The sequence below is a fragment of the Anomaloglossus baeobatrachus genome, chromosome 5, assembly GCF_048569485.1.
Source record: "Anomaloglossus baeobatrachus isolate aAnoBae1 chromosome 5, aAnoBae1.hap1, whole genome shotgun sequence".
Taxonomy (NCBI): Eukaryota; Metazoa; Chordata; class Amphibia; order Anura; family Aromobatidae; genus Anomaloglossus; species Anomaloglossus baeobatrachus.
The window spans coordinates 367,611,827-367,633,570 of NC_134357.1; the positions used below are offsets into that span (position 1 = coordinate 367,611,827).

Genomic DNA, 21,744 nt, shown 5'->3' on the forward strand with positions numbered 1-21,744 from the left:
TCCCCTTTTTGAATATTGGCACCACATTTGCTATGCGCCAGTCCTGCGGTACCGACCCTGTTATTAAGGAATCTGAGAAGATTAAAAATAATGGTCTGTCTATCACAGAACTCAATTCCTGTAGTACTCTGGGGTGTATGCCATCCGGGCCCGGAGTTTTGTCAACCTTAGTGATTTCGAGGCGGCGGCGTACTTCCTGCTGGGTTAAGCAGGTAATATTCAAGGGTGAATTTATGGTATCACTGGTCATGTCATCTGCCATGGCATTTTCTTGTATAAAAACCGTAGAAAAAAAGTCATTCAGCAGGTTGGCTTTACCCTCATCCCCTTCCACCATTTCATCAAGACTATTTTTAAGGGGGCCAACACTATCGCTTTTCAGTTTTTTACTGTTTATGTAGTTAAAGAATATTTTAGGATTATTTTTACTTTCTCTCGCAATGAGCCTGAGTTATTAGTGAATAGTGATGAATGAGCACTAACATGATCGGTACTCGTAACGAGCAGTTGGATGCTCGGATGGGCTTGACTCGTGTATACTCGTGTATTGACTCGAATATAATGGAAGTCATTTGGAAACGCAAGCATTTTTACAGTAAATTTTCCAGAAAAATGCTAGATTTACCCATTGACCTCTCTTATACTTGGTACACAAGTGGAGTACATCTGAGTATTCAACTGCTCTTTACGAGTACCAAGCATGGTGGTGCTCATTCATCACTATTCATTATTTGAAGGGGTTGTCCACTACCAAGACAACCTTTTCTCATTCCCCATGTTTGCCCCCATTAAAATAAAAAAACAAACAAACCACAAAACAAAGATTGTGGAGCCAAGAGAGGACCCATAAGAGGACTAGATCTGAAGCACACACAGATTTGAAGTGTAAATACATTTACATGGTGTCTGGAGCACACAAGAATGACTTTTATTGATATAATATTGGAAACTATGCTCCTCTTGGCAGCTCTGCCCTGGAGGCCTCTCGCAGGAAACAGAGCAGTAAAAGGTGCAGCTAATGATGTGTTTGGGGGAGAGCAGGGAGCCCGGAGGAGGTGGCTCTGGGAGCAGTGAAGGAACCACCAACTTCACATTAGGATAAGACCCAATTATGGAGGAGCTGGAGCCAAGAAAAGATGTATCTGAAGACAAGGATGGGTGATGACAGAGGCGTTATTAGAGTACATGGACCTTTGAAAAAATAGATCATGAGATAAGCCCTTTTAAGCTCATTGGCATTTGTGGGCATAGCTCTTTTAAGATCCCATAAGAGCATTTCAATGAGTTTAGGTCTGGACTGACTTTTGTCGTTTGCCCATGGTTTTTGTGACATGTTTTACTAGTATTTTCCAGTAATTTTTTTGCCCACTTCATCTAAAGGGATTGTCCACTTCTCATTCCCCATGTTTGCCCCCCCATTAAAGGGGTTATCCGGCTTCTTTTGACTTTTTTTTTTTTTATTACCCTATTGGGCTACATTGAGGCAGGTAAGTAGATAGTGAGCACTTACCTGCCCTGCTGTCAGCCCCTCTCCCCCGGCTCAGAGTGGTCATGTGACCGCTCCTGCCGTGATTTTGCTGCTTCCGGTCATTTCATGTCAACATGGGCAGGACCATGTTGACATGCAAATCTGGAAACAGCATGTCGCCTCCCTGCTGGGCGGGTACAGTGTGTGAGTCCCCGCCCCCCTTCCCTGCACCTTCCCACACATTCCCCCACACCCCGTACTCTCCCCGCAACCTCCCCCTGCACTGCTGTGGGGTCCGTGACCTGGGGGAGGGGCCTGGCGGCGGCTGACGTGGTGTCACCGCCAGCACCGGGCCCCTGCTCAGGATCGCACATTCAAATGTACCGGCATCACAGATGTCGGTATATTTGAAAGCGCTGATAAGAGGGGAGCGCTGCTTCTCATCACTGTCCCGCTGTCTGTGTCTGACAGTTCAGGACAGTGGTGACGTCACTACTGTGCTGATATGTCCAGAGCACAGACAGCGCGCGAACGTGTAGGAGCGGCGGGGACCGAGGACGGGTTAGTATGTACTCCCTACATGTGCTCCCTATGGGGTTAGGGGGGGTCGGTACAGAGCCATATGTGTGTGTGCGTTGCAGAGCCATATGTGTGTGTGTGCGGTGCAGAGCCTTGTGTGTGTGTGTGTGTGGTGCAGAGCCCTCTGTGTGTGTTGTGCAGAACTATATATGTGTGTGTGTGTGTGTGTGTGTGTGTGTGTGGTGCAGAGCCCGATGTGCGTGTGTGGTGCAGAGCCCTATGTGCGTGTGCGGTGTAGAGCCCTATGTGCGTGTGCGGTGTAGAGCCCTATGTGCGTGTGCGGTGCAGAGCCCTATGTGCATGTGCGGTGCAGAGCCCGATGTGCATGTGCGGTGCAGAGCCCGATGTGCGTGGTGCAGAACCATATGTGCGTGTGTGTGGTGCAGAGCCATATGTGCGTGTGTGTGGTGCAGAGCCATATGTGCGTGTGTGTGGTGCAGAGCCATATGTGCGTGTGTGTGGTGTGCAGAGCCCGATGTGCGTGTGGTGTGCAGAGCCCGATGTGGTGTGGGGTGCAGAGCCCGATGTGTGGGGGGAGTGCAGAGCCCGATGTGGTGTGGGGTGCAGAGCCCTATGTCGGGCTGTTATTTGCAATGCTGTAGTGATAACAGGTCAGTGCTGGGGAAGAATACTGACATGGAATGTGTGTGCAGGGGGCGGGCAGAGGGCGGGGCTGGACAGTGAGGGCGGGCGGTGCCAGCTGTGACTGGGAGATTTAGCACAGGAAGTGGTCAGTTTTCTGGAGCTGAATATAAACAAAGAGCTGCAGAGAATAAAAGGTGAATTCAAGAGGAAGAAAAGTTAGAAAACAAAAAATAACAATGTAGGGGTGATTTATATGACAATACAGCACAGATTAGCTTACCAAAAATTTTTGAGTTTATGTCGGACAACTCCTTTAAAATAAAAATAGCTTTACTCATCTCCCACGTCGGCACCATTCCAGCAGTTTGGACACTCGTCCTTTGGAGATCACATGAGCCCTGCACACAGTCACCGCCGGCTTCACTGTGTCCCCGCCTTCAGGTGTCCATGTAATCAACAGGAAGAGAAAGCTGTGGTTGGCCACTCACTTCCGATTGCTGATACATCCAAAAGCGGGAAGAGGGAAGCAGTCGGTGATTGGGAGCGTAGTTTACGTGATGTAGTAACCTTATGTAATCTCCGGAGGAGTTGGAACGGCGCTGACATGGGACGTGAGTAAAAGCTTTATCTGTAGCAACCAGTTGCATTGCAGCTTTCATTTTACCAAAGCTTTTTAAAGCACCACTACAGTGGCCTTTTTTTTAAATTTTTTTATTTTAACGCTTTAAATCCTCTGTCTTATACTGATAATTATATATATATATATATATATATATTAGTATTAAGTCCTCTGTCTTACACTCTCCCTCCAGCAGATTAATCTTCCATCACTGCCACTACGGTAGCTCTCCAGTAGAGTTGGACATGTACGTAACTATTCGTACTCGCTATACCTAACGCATACTAATACTCGCGTATTCATTCCGAATAGCATGTGCAATGCAAGTCAATGGGGAAGTAATAACATGCTTGGTACTCGTATTGAGCAGTTGGATGCTCGGATGGGCACGACTCAAGCACCCAAGTATAATGGAAGTCAATGGGGGTTCAAGCATTTTTCCTGGAAATGTTTTGGAAAAATGCTCAAGTTTCCCATTGACTTCCATTATACTGGAATCGCGCCCAACCAAGTATCCAACTGCTCGTTATGAGTACCGGGCACCCGCGCATGGTAGTACTCGCTCATCACTACTAAAAGCCCTTTGAGTAACACAATCTTGAGCCTGTATGCCTAATATAAGGTAGAATGTAACATAGGAACCAGATGTTTGTTTTTTTTTTTTTAAACAAACACTCTCCAGTGCAGCAGGTATATTGACGCCACTGGTGACATCACTGAACTACCAATGACTCTTGGAGAGTTGAAGAGATAAGCATGTGTGACTAAGGGCAGAGTCACACGCGTATTGCTTCTGATGCAAGAGCATCGGATGCGATATGCTAATGACCCTCGGCTCAGGCTCTGCTGCCAGTGTGGTCCGAGTGTCATGCGACTGTGATCCTATCTTGCGATCGGATCACAGCTGCAGAGGAGAGGGAGGGACTAATCTCTCCATCTCCATTGTCAGCCTGTGCGTATATCGCACTGCACTTGGATGTCAGCAGTACAGTCTGATGTTTCTCTTGCACTCATAGACTTGTATAGGTGCAAGTGACACGGATCACGCAGACAATCGGAACATGCTGCAACTTTTTCCTCAGTCCGTTTAGGGCTGAGAAGAAACTCGCAGATCTGAGCTGCAGCATTGTCTTAAATGTGGCCGAGTGCAAAGCGAGATTTTCTCACTGCACTCTTGCGAGTCATACGCAAGTGTGACTCTGCCCTAAAGAGTGAGATAAACACTGATCTACACTGAATATATGACTATAATATTGTTTCAAAACAAAAAAAAATATTTTCTATATTCCTTTAATCCCACCTCACCATCCTCTGAGCTGTAGTTCCATATTTCGGCAGCAGATGACACTGTACAATATGCAGTTTGGTGTTAAAAGCCACAACACTGGCAACACCCGGTAAGGCTAAGTTCACACATCCTGTGTTTTCAATCCGTCAGGTCCGTCAGCAACGGATCAGTCATTTTCAAGATGTCAACTGATGCAACTGATGTGTTTTTCACAGGATTCCTTTCACAGGAATCCTGTGAAAAAACGGATCAGTTGCGTCCGTTACATCCGCTGTGCGTCCGTTTTTTGACGGATCAGTCATGATCCGTCTGTGTTTGGGACAGCCCAGTGGGCGTGCCAAGCATGCTGGGCATGCTCAGTAGAGCATGACGGAATCCTGCGCTGGATTCCGTTGTAAGACGGATTACGACGGAATCCAGCACCATAGATATGCATTACAAGCTTGACGGATGGCGACGGATTCCTGCGCGGCGCGTTAATTTTGACGGCCCGAAAAACGTTACATTCTGCGTTGCTCCCCGCTCGGCGGTCAGTCAAAAACGACGGACCGCGACGCAGCGGATGCAACGCAGGGTCATCAGTCGCAATCCGTCGCTAATAGAAGTCTATGGGGAAATACAGGATTCCTGCAAAATATTTTGCAGGTTACCGTAATTCCCCAAGGCGACGGATTGTGACTGATGCAAAACACAGGATGTGTGAACTTAGCCTAAGAAAGAATTCAAGCTTTTTCTCTGGTTCAAGGTCCACAGTGTCAGATTTCTACTAAAGGAAGATAATACAGAAGGACTTTACAAGATTCTTCACAAGTCATAAATGTGTAGTCCAATTAACATAATCTATCTTTCTGTCCCACTGATTAGTTGATGCATTTTTATCCCTAACGGAAACTTTTATGCCTGTTGCAAAATGGCGCAGCAGGTTGGATGCTCAACTGCGGCTCCATTTATTCTCTATGGGGCTGCTGGAAAAAGCAAAGTGCAGTGCTTGGCAGCTCCATAGGGAATAAATGGGGAAGCAGTCGAGCATGCATATTCCTACCCAATGTAACGAGGATAAAAGTTAAGTTCTGTCAGTCGGTGCTGTTCCCAGCGGTCGGGCCCCCAGCGGTCAAGAAATTATCACCTACCCTGTGGATAGCACCCTGTGGATAGATAATAACTGGTTTTCACCAGACAACCCCTTAAAGCCCCTATACAACATTAGACTAGTGACAGCCAAAGCCACCGATGTTGAGAGTATTGGAAATCAGTCTAATATGTATGATTGCCATCATCTCCACCCCGATACATAGAGACGATAAGGATCTCATTTTGTGCTGCCAATACTTGTGTTCTTTAAAAAATAACCCGCTACCAAAGGAGTCTCAGCAGTGACACTTATACAATATACAGGGCAAGGGTGATGTGGGTGAAGTAGTGATTATCCCAACTGTAGAATGGTGCTGGGCAATAGTTGCGGGCGAGGGACTAAGGGGTACTTCTCACATAGCGAGATCGCTACTGAGTCACAGGTTTTGTGACGTACCAGTGACCTCATCAGCTATCTCGCTGTGTGTGACACTAAGCAGCGACCTGGCCCCTGCTGTTAAATCGCTGATCGTTACACACTGTTCTGGTTCATTTTTTGCTCGTTGGTCTCCCGCTGTGCAGCATACATCGGCGTGTTTGACGGCGGCTGACCAAAGAGCACCTACTCTGTGTAAGCAGCGTACGCTGGTAACCAGGGTAAATATCGGGTAACTAAGCAAAGCGCTTTGCTTAGTAACCCAATGTGTACCCTAGCTACGTATATAGGGAGCCAGCGCTGGCAGCCTGTAAGCGGTGTACGCTGGTAAGCAGGGTAAATATCGGGTAACCAAGCAAAGCGCTTTGCTTAGTTACCTGATATTTACCCTGGTTACCAAGCGCAGCATCGTTACATGAGTTTCTGGTGGCCAGTCGCTGGTGAGATCTGCCTGATTGACAGCTCACTAGTGACCCTGTAGCGACGCACCAGCGATCCTGACCAGGTCGTATTGTGGTCGGAATCGCTGGTACGTCGTTTAGTGAGATGGTACCCTAACTCCAGATGTCCTGGCACTTTTCATGGAATACCTTGTTCTGGCAGGGTTTGTAGACTTTCACAGTGTGGGCTGGGAATTCATGTAGGCTGCATACTGCCGCTGGTGTCGGCTGGCCAGGACTGAGTCACAGCTTGCACTCACAAGGAGACCAACAATTCACATTAAACCACAACTGTTTACTGGATGGTTCATTTTCTTTCACAACTCTACGGTCTAGATAGCGGGCACATATTACCTAGCATGTTATAGCTTTACTCAGCATTGCCAGACACAGTTCAACTTTCCTCTGGGTTGTGTCTGATCTAACTTGGTCAATAAGTTCCACTTCAAGCCAGTGCAGCCATACAGCAGACACCGTGACAGTCCCACATCCAGTTACCTTAGGGGTCCCATAGTGACTGGAGTTAAGCTTTGCACTCCTGTACGTCTAGCGGGAAACCACTCAATCAGGTAACTGTATTCACACGCCAGTTAAGGTTATCCTGATACCTTGAAGGCTAAGGGGCCTGGCCACTAGTGTTCTGCACCAGTAGATGTCACCCACAGTGCCGTAACTATAAACTTAGGGGCCCCGGGGAAAAACGTCATAGTGGGGCCCCTCAACATTTCACTTACTAGAGGTTGTGCGGAACGTGGTGAAGCCTACTACGCATTGTTATATACAACACACAGGCTTCACCACGCTCTGCAAGACCTTTAATAGATTTTGTTTATGATGCAAGTTTTAGAAGTTAAATATTCAGTGAATATGTTTGGAAAATGAATAAGGTGAATAATTTCAAATATTGCACAATTTTCAAATAACTGTATATGTTTATTAAATATTAAGTATTTTTAAACAATATATTTAAACTTTGTTCACTTAAAACATAACATTACTTAAACATTACCAATTTGTTCAGTTTTAAACAGCTACTTAAACATTTGTTTCCTAAGGGTACCGTCACACTTTAGCGATGCAGCAGCGATCCGACCAGCGATCTGACCTGGTCAGGATCGCTGCTGCATCGCTACATAGTCGCTGGTGAGCTGTCAAACAGGCAGATCTCACCAGCGACCAGTGAACAGCCCCCAGCCAGCAGCGACGTGCAAGTGACGCTGCGCTTGCACGGAGCCGCCGTCTGGAAGCTGCGGACACTGGTAACTAAGGTAAACAATCGAGTATGGTTACCCGATGTTTACCTTAGTTACCAGCGCACACCGCTTAGCGTGTGCAGGAAGCAGGAGCCGGCACTGGCAGCATGAGAGCTGCAGAGGCTGGTAACGAAGGTAAATATCGGGTAACCACCTTGGTTACCCGATGTTTATCTTGGTTACAGCTTACCGCAGGCTGTCAGACGCCGGCTCCTGCTCCCTGCAAAATCAGGATTGTTGCTCTCTCGCTGTCACACACAGCGATGTGTGCTTATCAGCGGGAGAGCAACCATAAAAAAACGAACCAGCACTGTGTGTAACGAGCAGCGATCTCACAGCAGGGGCCAGATCGCTGCTCAGTGTCACACACAGCGAGATCACTAATGAGGTCACAAAAAACGTGACTCAGCAGCGATCTCAGTAGCGATCTCGCTGTGTGTGAAGTACCCCTAACTCTCAGAGAAGCAAAGTCATCAATTAATTACTTTGTCAAAGGCGCCACGGCCACCTACTGGCAAAGAGACAGTGCGGCTGCCCAGGATATGTGCGCTGTGTGCAGCTGCTCTCTCCAGGAGGAGAGAGATTGGAGCTGACATTTCTGCCTCCCCCAGCAGGTGCCAGACATCAAATACAACCCCCGACCACAGGTAGAGAAGCAGTTGTAAGGAGCGTGGGGGTTGTACACAGCTCTGATTATTGAAAACAAGAGGGGGATGACTGAGAAGATAGATACTGCATGACCGGGAGTCAGGAGGAATGTGTGATTATGGAGACTTCACCCTCCTCCCCTCCCTCCCCCCTTGCAGCAGTATAGACCTGCAGACTTGGAGAGGGGCAGGGCTTCTCACAGTTTGTCACAGAGATATTGGTGTCTGCTGAGACTGTCTGTCTCCTCTCAAAACAAGACCTCAGTGTCAGTGCACGTCGCGTCACGGCCGCTGCCTGAACTATTGGCTGAGTCACCGCCTGGCGCAACACCACATGATCAGCTAACAGTCTACTGTCTGCCAGAGAGCTCCTGTTACTAAGCGAAATAGTGTTTCCCCGTTTAAAGTAAACGAACAAAAAAACATTTCCGCTTGCACTTTCATGGATCTTTTCGTTATTTTTATTAACTTTAAACTCGCATAATATAGGAGCTGGGTATTTTATGAGAAATTAAAGTATTAAAATACACGTTTTTACCATCAGTTTGGGGCCCCTTTGGGTGGTTGGGTCCCCGGGGCAGTGCCCCAGCTGCCCCGGTTGTAGTTACGGGCCTGCTCACCCAGTACCTTGACGATTTAATGCAGCCTGGCTACTAGGTTTCCGTCCTCTGGCTCCTATCATCTAGGGCCACTCAGTTCGAGGATCAATCCCTAGTTAAAACGCTGCTCACACCCTGTGTCTCTGGCCACACTCGATATTCAGGCTATCGTACCTTTTGTCTCCTTTCTTCCATTGCTACTGTATGCAACCTTCACAATTGACTGACTATACTTTTGTCACGAACATTCACTAGTTGGGATAAGCGCACCCAGACTGTAAAGTTTGGGGTCCGTACCGGACACCTAGTGTTCTTGCAGGGCCAGCTTCAGGACCCGGCGCACCTGGGCAAGTGCCAGGGCTCTGGACAGCCGGGGGGGGGGCTACTCAGGGTCGGCAGGAACAGGTCAGTCATTTTCTTTCATGTGGCTCCAGGGCAGATTTCCTGTTACTGCAGACTGCTCCAGCTGACAGCCTCACTTTGCTGCCTGCCGGCACTTTACACCGGCTGAGCACGCTCCCGCAGTATTCACATCCAGGGTTCATCTGTAGGTAGAGACCGTAGAGTTAGCGCAGTGCACTCCAGTCCCATAGATGAAGAGGAGCCGCTGCTAGCACCCAGCGTCCTCCAATGCTGCTATCTGCCTGCAATATGTCCCAGCGTCCCACAGGCCATGAGTGTCCCCAGGACCACTATGTGTTTGCCCCCCTGCACCTCCCAGTAATGTGTATGCCCCCAGTAATGTGTATGGCCCCCAGTCAACCCCCAGTAATGTGTATGGCCCCCAGTGTCCCCAGGGCCACTATGTGTATACCCTTCAATAATGTATATGCCCACAGCATCACCCAGTAATGTGTATGCCCACCAGGCCCAAAGTAAAGTGTATGCCCCCCAGCACCCCCCAGTAATGTGTATGCCCCCTAGCATCAACCAGTAATGTGTATCCCCCCCAGGCCCCCTGTAATGTGTTTGCCCCCAGGCATCCCAGCGTTCACCATTATTGTGCATATCTCATAGGCCCCCAGGGTCCCCCAGTAATGTGTATGCCATGCAGGCCCCAGGGTACCGCAGTAATGTGTATTCCCCCGCAGGCCCACAGAACCCCCAGTAATGTGTATGCCTCCCAGGCCCCCACCATTCCCCAACAATGTGTAAATATCACAGGCCCCCAGGGTTCCCCAGTAATGTGTATGCCCCCCAGCACCCCCTAGTAATGTGTATGCCCCCAGCATACCCCAATAATGTGTATATTCCACAGGCGTCCAGGGTCCTCCAGTAATGAGCATGCCCCACAGGCCCCCAGGGTCCCCCAGTAATGTGTATGGCTCCCAGAATTCCCCAGTAATGTGTTTATCCCACAGGCCTCCAGTAATGTGTATGGCCCCCAGGCCCCCAACACCCTCCAGTAATGTGTATGCCCCCCAGGCCAACAATGTCACCAGGGCCACTATGTGTATGCCCCCAGCAACCACCAATAATGTGTATGCCCTTGCGTCACCCAGTAATGTGTATGTCCCACAGGCCCCCAGTAATGTGTATGCCCCCCAGGTCCCCAGCATCCTCAAGTAATGTGTATGTCTCCCAGGGCCCCGACATCCCCTAGTAATAAGTATGCCCCCCAGTGATCCCAGTAATGTGTATGCCCCCCAGTGCTGTCTATGCCCACAAGGATGTATTTGCCCCCAGTCCTTCCTGTAATGTATATACAGCAGTGTTAGTGTGAACTGTGCGGCCATGTCTGTTAGTGACGGCAATCACGCAGCGCAGCCTGCACAGCCACATTCCCGGCAGGACCTGGAGGGGAGACAACTGGGGAGGTGAATGAGGCTGCTGCTGACTTCTCCATTTCAATATTATCTCCAATGTGTCTGTGTGTGCATGCATGATGTGTATATCTGTGTATGTCAGTGTATATGACTGTGTATAAATTTATGTCAGTTTATATGTATTTTTGGGAACTTTTCTTTAAATATGTATATGTACGTATGCCTGGCCTGTATATGTATGTATCTGTGTATGTGCATGTCAGTGTGTGGACTCTTTCACCCAGGGCCCATGAAAATCTGAAGCCAGCCCTGTGTTCTTGCATGGACCCCAAACACGGACTTCTCAGGGAAGTCTGTGTTACTGTTCGGGTTCGGACACCCGGATAATGATACAAATAAAAAGAAAAGCGAAAAAAGAAAGAAAATTAGGAATAAAGCAGAACAGTTATACAGTTATACAAAAAGTGAAGTGCATATATTATATAGAGTCATTACAAACAGAGTGATCTATGTCAACTGATTATTTCTGTTAATGTTGATGATTATGGCTTACAGCCAATAAAAACCCAAAAGTCATTATCTCAGAAAATTAGAATAATTACCACAAAACACCTGCAAACCACAGCCTTGAAAGGATTGATAAGAAAAGGCCATTCAAAAATTTGGGGGAGATTCACAAGTAGTGGAAATTTCATTTTCCAGCAGGACTTGGCATTTGTCTACACTGACAAATGTACCAATACGTTGTTTAATAATGTCACGCTGCCTGGATCCCGGCGCTGCCTGTCACTCACCGCTCCGGTCCCCGGTCCTCCTGCCCGCGGCTGCCCCTCTAACTCCCCCTCCTGTGCGTCCTCCATGCCTCCCGTCCAACGATCCCAGCGTCCCGCTGCAACCCAGGACTCTGTGCCTGGCTCCCTTGCATCTCCTCCACCTTCCTCTCTGCTTCCTGCACTGGTCTCCAGCACTCGGGCCTCGTGCATGCGCATTAGGGCGCGGGCGCGCTCACTCACCTCTTCTTAAAGGGCCAGTGTCACTGGAACAGGATATGGCTGATTACAGTTACAGGGTATTTAAGACTTCCTTTTCCATGTGGGCGGTGCCTGTTCAACGTGTTCCTGTAGCTTGGTGTTCAGGTCCCTCTGTGCTTTGTACCCAGATTAACCCTGTCTCTTCCGCAGAGCCCGTCTGCCATTCTGACTGTGTCCAGCTTGCCGGTTTCCCAGGAGGTGTCCCGGTGACTGTCTGCTGTGGATCCCGCCATCTTCCGTCAGCCTGAACCCATCACCGATCCTGGATTCCACCTGGATACTTCATCCTGCACGTCCCGCTGGATCCGGACCTCGTCTGCTGTTACTACTCGGCACCTGTACCCGGTTCCAGTCATCGGTCCTGCCTACGGTTCCCGTTGGACTAATAGTCATCTCCCGTACAGACTTCTGAAGGACCCGTACTCCGTACCCCTAGTGTTCCGGCTACCGTGCATCTAGGCCCTCTGGAGGGGTGATCGGACAGTCCCTGTATAGGGGTTCGCTCCGGCTTGCCTCTCTGGGGGAGTCCGGTGCTCGGTCCCGTGGATCCACCTCCAGGACGTTATAAATAACCGCAGTATCACTGTGCTTAATTGGCCAGCAAAGTCGCCTGACCAAAACCCCATAGAGACTCTATGGGGTATTGTCAAGAGGAAGATAAGAGACGCCAGACCCAACAATGCAGACGAGCTGAAGGCTGCTGTCAAAGCAACCTGAGCTTCCATAATATAACAGCAATGCCACAGGCTGATCGCCTCCATGCCACGCTGCATTAATGCAGTAATTCATGCAAAAGGAGCCCCAAGCAAGTACTGAGTGCATTTACTGTACAGACTTTTCAGTAGGCCAACATTTCTGAGTGTAAAATCATTTTTTCAGTTGTCCTTATATAATATTCTAATTTTCTGAGATAATGACTTTTGGGTTTACATTGGCTGTAAGCCATAATCATCAACATTAACAGAAATAAACACTTGAAATAGATCACTCTGTGTGTAATGACTTTATATAATATATGAGTTTCCCTGTTTGTATTGAATTACTGAAATAAATTACCTTTTTGATGATATTTTAATTTATTGATGCACCTGTATTTACTGACCGTCCCCCTGGCTGTAACACAACTTCTGGGTCCATTCATTAACCCTCATACATATTCACAGCTTCCCCTGCCTACTGTCAGTCCTGGCATCTGTGATTGGTTGCAGTCAGACTCCGGCCCCACCCTCTGTGACAGCGTCTGTTATTGGCTGGAATCGTACATGCTGTCTGCATTGATGTATTGGTGTAAAAATAAATAACTAAATTTAAAAAATGGTGTATTTTGATACCCAGCGCAGATAAAGCAGACGGCTACAGGCTTCAGCCCTCAGCTGTGTGCATTATCTTGGCTGTGTATCAAAACACGAGAGACCCCATGTGACTTTTTTTAATTATGTAAGTAAATAAATAAATTATAAAAAAGACCTGTGATCTTCCCCCCTCCAATTTTGATACCTAGCCAAGATAAAGCAGACAATTGGGGGCTAGTATTCTCAGCTTGGTTATTTCCCATGGTTATTTGTCCCCCCAGCCTAAGAATAGCAACCCACAGCCGTCCCTGGAATTATCGCATCCATTAGATGCGACAATTCCAGGGCTTTACACGGCTCATCCTGATAGCCTTGGTGCAGGTATGTACACCCGTTAAATATTTGGTCCAGATATTTCTGCATCTCTTAGCAGGAAAAATGCAGCACAAAAATGTCCATTTTTTTTTTTTAAGTGCATTTTTTAGTGCATTTTTGGTGCAGATTTTTCCCACACTTATCAGTGAAATCTGCTGCAAAAACCCTAAAAAAATTGACATGCTGCAGATTTAAATCTGTAACAAGTCTGTAAGGAAAAAAATTAGCATGGTTCTCATTCACTTTGCTGACATCAGGAAATTGTGACAAATCTGCGTAAAAAAAGTGACAAATTTGCAACGTGTGCATAGGCCCTTAAAGTGAAGTGGCCCTGGTAAAAAAATGTTATTATTGTAGCAGTCTACTGCAACAGTGGCCTCTACAAGGCGAATATGGTAATATATTCCAGTCATGCAAATGAATGACCAAACTTTCAAGTAATAGAATAGTTAGAGCCATTATCCACACTGACTAATGGGCTCCTGATTGAAGCATATCTGTATTTGCCTTCATTTGACAGACCCCTATATTTGCATTTAAACATTTGTTTTATTTGTTTTAAAAATGTTTCCATCTTTTCATCATTTGCATATCAGTAACCTATCTATCCAGCCTGCGATTTTCAGAATTCCACAACATTTTCTTCCTGGTGTTTGAATCTCAATATTGAGGAGTGTACGAGTATATCCTACACTGGGAAACCATGGCTCCTTCATGTAAATCATGGGTGGGGAACCCCCGACTCGTGGGCCGTATGCGGTCCACAATAACTTTTTCTGCGGCCCCCGGGCAGATTCCCAGGGACCGCAATGCATGGGTGGCAGCCGCTTCTTGCTGGCTACAGGCCTTTTAAACCCCACACACAGTGTTATACTGCGTTATGTCTGCCCCCAGTGCTCTCTGTGTCTCCAGCCACCCCAAGGTCTGTCTGTGCCCCTAGCCTCCCCCAGTGCTCTCTCTGCCCTCAGCCTCCCCAGCGCTCTCTGTGCCCCCAGCCTCCCCCAGTGCTCTCTCTGCCCTCAGCCTCCCCCAGTGCTCTCTGTGCCCTCAGCCTCCCCCAGTGCTCTCTGTGCCCTCAGCCTCCCCCAGTGCTCTCTGTGCCCTCAGCCTCCCCCAGTGCTCTCTCTGCCCTCAGCCTACCCCAGTGCTCTCTGTGCCCTCAGCCTCCCCAGTGCTCTCTGTGCCCTCAGCCTCCCCCAGTGCTCTCTGTGCCCTCAGCCTCCCCAAGTGCTCTCTGTACCCTGAGCCTTCCCCAGCGCTCTCTGTGCCCTCAGCCTCCCCCAGTGTTCTCTGTGCCCTCAACCTCCCCCAGTGCTCTCTCTACCCCAGCTTCCCCCAGGTCTGTCGGTCTGCGCCCAACCTCCCCTAAGTCTGTCTGCCCCCAGTGCTCTCTGTGTCTCCAGCCACACCAAGGTCTGTCTGTGCCCCCAGCCTACCCCAGTGCTCTCTCTGCCCTCAGCCTCCCCCAATGCTCTCTGTGCCCTCAGCCTCCCCCAGTGCTCTCTGTGCCCTCAGCCTCCCCCAGTGCTCTCTGTGCCCTCAGCCTCCCCCAGTGCTCTCTGTGCCCTCAGCCTCCCCCAGTGCTCTCTGTGCCCTCAGCCTCCCCCAGTGCTCTCTGTGCCCTCAGCCTCCCCCAGTGCTCTCTCTACCCCAGCTTCCCACAGGTCTGTCGGTCTGCGCCCAGCCTCCCCTAAGTCTGTCTGCCCCCAGTGCTCTCTGTGTCTCCAGCCACCCCAAGGTCTGTCTGTGCCCCCAGCCTCCCCCAGTGCTCTCTCTGCCCTCAGCCTCCCCCAATGCTCTCTGTGCCCTCAGCCTCCCCCAGTGCTCTCTGTGCCCTCAGCCTCCCCCAGTGCTCTCTGTGCCCTCAGCCTACCCCAGTGCTCTCTGTTCCCTCAGCCTCCCCAGCGCTCTCTGTGCCACCAGCCTCCCCCAGTGCTCTCTGTGCCCTCAGCCTTCCCAAGTGCTCTCTGTGCCCTAAGCCTCCCCCAGTGCTCTCTGTGCCCTCACCTCCCCAGCGCTCTCTGTGCCCTCAGCCTCCCCCAGTGCTCTCTGTGCCCTCAGCCTCCCCCTAGTGCTCTCTGTGCCCTCAGCCTCCCCAGTGCCCCCAGCCTCCCCAAGGTCTGTCTGTCTGCCTCCAGATCTGTGTGCCCCAGATCTGTCTGTGTCCCCAGCCTCCCCCAGGTGTGTCTGTGTCCCCAGCCACCCTCACATCTGTCTGTGCCCCAGCTTCCCCCAGGTCTGTCTGTGCCCCCAGCGTCCCCCAGGTCTGTCTGTGGCCCCCAGCCTACCCCAGTGCTCTCTGTGCCTCTAGCATCCCTCAGTGCTCTCTGTGCCTCCAGAGCTCTTTGTGCCCACAGCCTCCCCCAATGCTCTCTGTGTCTCCCAGCCTGCCCAGTGCTCTCTGTGCCCACAGCCTCCTGATGTATGTACTCCCCAGTGAGGTCTATGCCCTGCAGATTTCCTAGTGATGTATATTCCTTCCAGCCCTCCCCAGTGATGTATTTGCCCTCAGCATCTCTTTTGATGTCTATGCCTCTCAGCCTCCCCAGTGCTCTCTGTGCCCCCAGCCTCCCCCAAGGCTGTCTGTGCCCCCAGGCTCTCCTAGGGCTGTCTGTGCCCGTAGCTATGTGTACACCTCTCAGCAATATTTGTGATCCCTAGCTATGTATATACTCAAAGCAATGTTTGTGCCTCCAGCTATGTCTGTACTCCCCACCAATGATGTATATACGACCAGTGATGTCTTTGCCCCTCAGTGATGTATGTACCCCTCTGTGAGGTCTATGCCCCGCATCTTTTCTAGTGATGTATATTCCCCCCAGCACTCCCCAGGGATCTATTTGCCCTCAGCATTTCTTTTGATGTCTATGCCTCCCAGCCTCCTCAGTCATGTCTATGCTCCCTAGCCTCCCTACTGATGTACATACCTCCCCTGTGATGTATATGCCCCAGCCTCCCGAGTGATGTATATTCCTCCCAGCACTCCCCTGTGATGTATTTGCTCTCAGCATTTCTTTTGATGTCATGTCATGCTCCCTAGCCTCCCTACTGATGTACATACCTATCCTGTGATGTAAATGCCCCAGCCTCCCCAGTGATGTATATTCCTCCCAGCACTCCCCTGTGATGTATATGCCCCCAGCCCTTCCTCTGCTGTATATACAGAAGTCCCAGTGTCTCCTTCGTGACGTATATACAGCCATCTCAGCCGACTCAAACCTGGAAAAACAGTTGTGAGAAGTAACAAGATCAATATTTCCTAGTATCACAGCCACACCAAAGAGAAGCTGCTCCAGCCGCTACAGTGAGTTGTTTGACAAAACATAGGGTAATTTTCAAGTTGATAATTTGCGTGGCCCCCGAATGATGGTAGAAATTCCAAATGTCCCTGAAGAAAATAAGTTCCCACCCCTGATGTAAAGCAAGCTGAAGGAAACAGGAAGAATGGTCTGGAGGAGAAATGAAAGTAAAAGCAAGCGAGCTGCACATGACAGACACACAGCAGGAGGAAGGAGCAGAGGCGGCAGAGGAGAGGTATGGACATGTGCTATAGAATCCTAAACTATTCCGATATTACACAACACACACAGTATATAACTATATATGATGCCTGGAGCCAGTCCCTTTATCTCCTGATAGGTCAGCCCTAAACACATGCATGGTCTTATCTTCTATAGAAACTATGGACTGTTCATTACTGTCTATGCAAACCCATACTATTGTACTCAAAGACCCTCTGAACTTGCAGTCTGTTTCCTTCTGGCCCCCAGCTCCTCACATCTTGGTTTCCTTGATACAGAATAGATTATGATATGTTGCCCCTTCACTCCCAGACACATCTGCCAGGAGGAGACCCAAACTTCTCATTCCCAGCCTTGTTTTAAGATAAAATGACTGCAGAATCCTTAGCTCATTAGTACCTGGCAGTAGGGTTTTAACCCCTTCATGACCGGCCAACTTTGCGCTTTCCGTTTTTTTCTCTTCTCGCCTTTCTCCTTCCGAGAGCGGTAACTTTTTTATTTTTCAGTCACTCCGGTCATATGAGGGCTTGTTTTTTGTGGAACCAGGTGTACTTTTAAATGAAACCATGAGTTTTACCATATAGTGTACTGGAAAACAGCTAAAAAATTCCCAATGCGGAAAAATTAAAAAAAAAGTGCGACTGCACTATGGTTTTTGAGATATTTTATTCACTGTGTTCACTATATGGTAAAACTGATGTCTTGGTGTGATGCCTGAGCTTGGTGCGAGTTCATAGACACCAAACATGAATAGGTTTACTTTTATCTAAGGCTACTTTCACACATCCGGTTTTTGCTCTGCGGCACAATACGGCGCTCTGCAGAAAAACCGCAACCGTTTTTTTTTTGCCACCGGTTGCGTTTTTTTTTTGCATAGACTTACATTAGTGCCGTATTGTGCCGCATGGGCTTGCGTTCGGTCCGGTTTTTGCCGCATGCGGCAGATTTAGCCAATGCTGCGGCCGGATGGAACGTTCCCTGGCAGGTTTTTTGCTCCGGCAAAAAAACCGCATCGCGCCGCATCCGGCCGCTGCGGCGCATTTTTCAATGCATGCCTATGGACGCCGGATGCGGCGCGATGCGGAAAAAAAGCATCCGGCCGCCGCATGCGGTTTCTTCCACTGCGCATGCTCAGTAGCATGCCGCAACCGGAAAAAACCGGACGGGCCGCATGTAAAAACTTATGCAAAGGTGTTTTCGCCGCATCCGTTGCATAGGTTTCACAGCCGGATTGAGCCGCAGTGCTCAAACCAGATGTGTGAAAGTAGCCTAAGGGGTTAAAAATAATCAGAGGTTTCTCCAAAAAAAGTGGCGTATGTTTTACGCCATTTTCCGCGAGCCCTGGCGTTTTCATTTTTCGGGATCTATAGCTCAGTGACGGCTTATTTTTTGCGTCTCGAGCTGACATTTTTAATGGTACCATATTTACTCCAATGCTATGTTTTGATCGCCTGTCATTGCATTTTGTGCAAAATCTACGGTGGCCAAAAAACGTAATTTTGGTGTTTGGAATTTTTTTGTTGCTACACCGTTTACCGATCAGATTAATTGATTTTATATTTTGATAGATCGGGCATTTCTGAACACGGTGATATAAAATATGTGTATATTTTTTAACCTTTTAATTTTCAATGGGGCGAATGGGGGGGTGATTTGAACTTTTAAATTTTGTTTTTTTTTTAATTTTTCAAAACTTTTTTTGAACTTTTTTTTTAAATTTTACCAGTCCCCCTAGGGGGCTATAAGAATCAGCAGTCAGATCGCTCATTCATTTCTCCTGAGCAGCACCGCTCAGACACCGAGAAATGATCATCTCTAGTAACAGGCAGAACTCGGCTGCTTTTTACAGGACCTGAGTCATGTGAGCTACAGGTCATCACATGACCCTGTGCTATCATGATAACCATTGGATCACGTGATCACGTCACGTGACTTACGGTAGAGGCCTGTGAGTATTCAATTACCACGATCGTCGTTAAAATGGCGCTGTCATATCTTGGGGTTAACAGGTATGGGTGGATAGCGATTCCACTTGTACCTGTGAGGCACTCATGTCAGCTGTACAAATCAGCCGACATGTGCGCGGATGCCCGCCTGCAGCCTGCAACAGCAGGTGGGGATTAACACTATGACTGCAGGGACGTAATATTACTGCCTGCATTCGTTAAGGGGTTAAGCTGCATTCACACAGAAAAATTATTGTGAACCAGCATTTGTCTGTGCACAGTGTGTTTTTGATGCGGATTTGGTGCAGATTTGTCACAAATCTGCATGTCTATCCGTATGCCAGCAAAGTCAATGAGAATTCTGAAGTGCTGTGCACACATTGCTATTTTTTCCTTGCAGATTCAGAAAATAATCTGCAGCATGTCAATTGTTGGTGCTTTTTATTCCTGCATTTGTTAGCCCTTCAACCCATTGACTTCATTAAGAAAAACGCATGGCACAAACATGTATGCGTTTTTTGGTGTGTTTCTCTGCCAGAAGGTGCATAAAATTTCTGCACTAAGGCTATGTGCGCACGTGTGTGTATTGCATGCAGTTACGCTGCGATCTGCACCGCAGCGTAACTGCATGTGTCCTGCGTCCCCTGCACAATCTATGGAGATTGTGCAGGAGCCGTGTGCACGTGGTGTATTAGAGCGCAGCGCTTTGGCTGCTGCCCGAAGCGCGCGTTCTAAGAAGTGACATGTCACTTATTTCGTGCGCTCTGCATGCAGTCCCTGCTCTGTCTGTGGCAGGGGCTGGGAGGGGCTACATGCAGAGCGCATGAAACCGGCTTTTGTTTCTGCAGCGATTTGAAGCACACGTGTGCTGTTCAAATCACTGCCGAAATTTCTGCAGGGCCAGTACGCAACGTGCGCACATAGCCTTAATCTGCAAAGTGTGCGCATGGCTTTAAAGGGAACCTGTCACCAGATTTGTCCCCTATAAGCTGCAGACATCACCAGTAAGTCCTTATATACAGCATTCCATAATACTGTATATAAGTGCCCAGGCCAATCTGTATAATGTAGAAAACACCTTTTACCTGTGTAGAGGTCCGATGGCTGTCGCCAGTCTCGGTAAGGCGCCTCCTCTCTTCTTGCGCTCGCCGCTTTCCTTCCCAGTTCTGTGTTGTGGCGCATTCTACGTCATCGATACAAAGTCCTTCATTGCGCTCCTGAGCACGAGCACTTCTCTCTGCCATACAGCGGCCAGAGCAAAGTACTGTAATGCGCAGGCTCGGGGAAAGGTCAAGGAACGCCGGTGCATGCGCACTACAATACTATGATCTGCCCTCAGTCGGGCAGAGAGAAGTGAGCGTGCACAGGAGCACAATGGTGAACTCTGTGTGGATTATGTAGGACGCGTCATCTGCACAGAGCTGGGAAGGAGGACGGTGATCACAAGAAAATAGGAGGCCCCAGATCAAGACCAGTGACGCCCATTGGACCTGACCGCCCCACAGGTGAGTATAATAGATAGTGTTTTTTACAGTATACAGAGTGGCCTGGGCTCTTATATACAGTATTCTAGAATACTGTATATAAGAGCTTACTGGTGCTGGACGCAGGTTATCAGGGAAAAGCCTGGTGACAGGATCCCTTTAATAATGCTCATTTCACGATAGTCTTTCGGTGTGTACAAACTGCTCATTCATCAGGTGAAATTATCTTTTGTGCTATGTAACTGACAAAAAGGTATACAAAGGGTTTATAGTACATAACATAACAAGTATAACACAGTACAAAACACAAGGTAAACTCCAAGTACAAAAGACATGATTAAAGGGGTGGGTCAACCATATTTTTTATTGTCTAGTTCGATATTATGTTGAGAAACAATGTTTCTCTCAAATACCTTGTGTTGGCAATAGTGCCTGTGAGAGGCGCTATTGCAGACCGCTGTTCCCCGCTCCAGTGACGTACCCGTCAAGTGCTGCACACGTCACATCCGTGCAGCCGGCTATATTCTGAGCCCATCTGCTCCTCCTCCCTCCTCGCAGAACGCTACAAGCAAGAGACGCGCTGTGCTGGGAGGGAGGAGGGAACATCACCTGGGGACTGATAAACTGCTGCGACCCTCACACTCCGACACGTGTTTCGCAATAGCTTTTTCGAGGAATGCTCCTCGAAAAAGCTATTGCGAAACACGTGTCGGAGTGTGAGGGTCGCAGCAGTTTATCAGTCCCCAGGTGATGTAATTGAATCTTTATCTTATTGTCCCGTTTGCCTTTCTTACACTATGAATGGTTAATGATCTGTGCGCCTCTGTGTTCTTTGCGTCTTTTATATATCTATTAGGCGTTTGTGCCTGGGTTCCTGTGGTGAGAACCTTATATCAATACATTTTTTTCTATCCCTACCTATGGGTATGTAATTTTGGATGGGGTATTAATTAGTAAAAATGAACTAAGGCTGGTTTCACACTACGTTTATTTAACATCCGTCCATAACGTTTTTTTAGCGGAAAAACGGATCCAGTGCAAATGCGTTTTCATTTCAATGCATTTGCAATGGACTCGCGTTAACATGCGTTCACCTGCGTTTGCGTGCCTTATAGTGAGGATCCAGCGACTTGCAGTTTTTTAACATCTTTCAAAAACGCTACTTGTAGCGTTTTTGAGCTGCGTCCAAATACTGCAAATTGCTGGATCCTGACTAAACAGCACGCAAACGCAGGTGAACGCTGGCATGCTGATAGACAGGATCCTGCTTGCTCTACTGAGCATGCACAGAACCAGTCTCGTGTGATCTGTCTCTCTCTCCTCCTCCCTCCCTCACCCTCTCTC

At 48.6% G+C, this 21,744-nt stretch overlaps 1 protein-coding gene across 2 annotated transcripts in view; it reads left to right on the forward strand.

Moving 5' to 3' along the window:
• The first annotated feature begins 16,862 nt into the window (after positions 1-16,862).
• Positions 16,863-21,744, forward strand: part of IFI35 (interferon induced protein 35) — a 115,713-nt gene continuing 110,831 nt past the window's right edge. The window contains exon 1 of one of the 2 annotated variants that reach the window (XM_075349965.1): positions 16,863-16,983. In XM_075349965.1, the coding sequence (XP_075206080.1) occupies positions 16,910-16,983 (74 nt within the window). In that variant the 5' untranslated portion in view covers positions 16,863-16,909. The remainder of the gene's footprint in view (positions 16,984-21,744) is intronic. The other variant, XM_075349966.1, reaches the window with a different exon arrangement.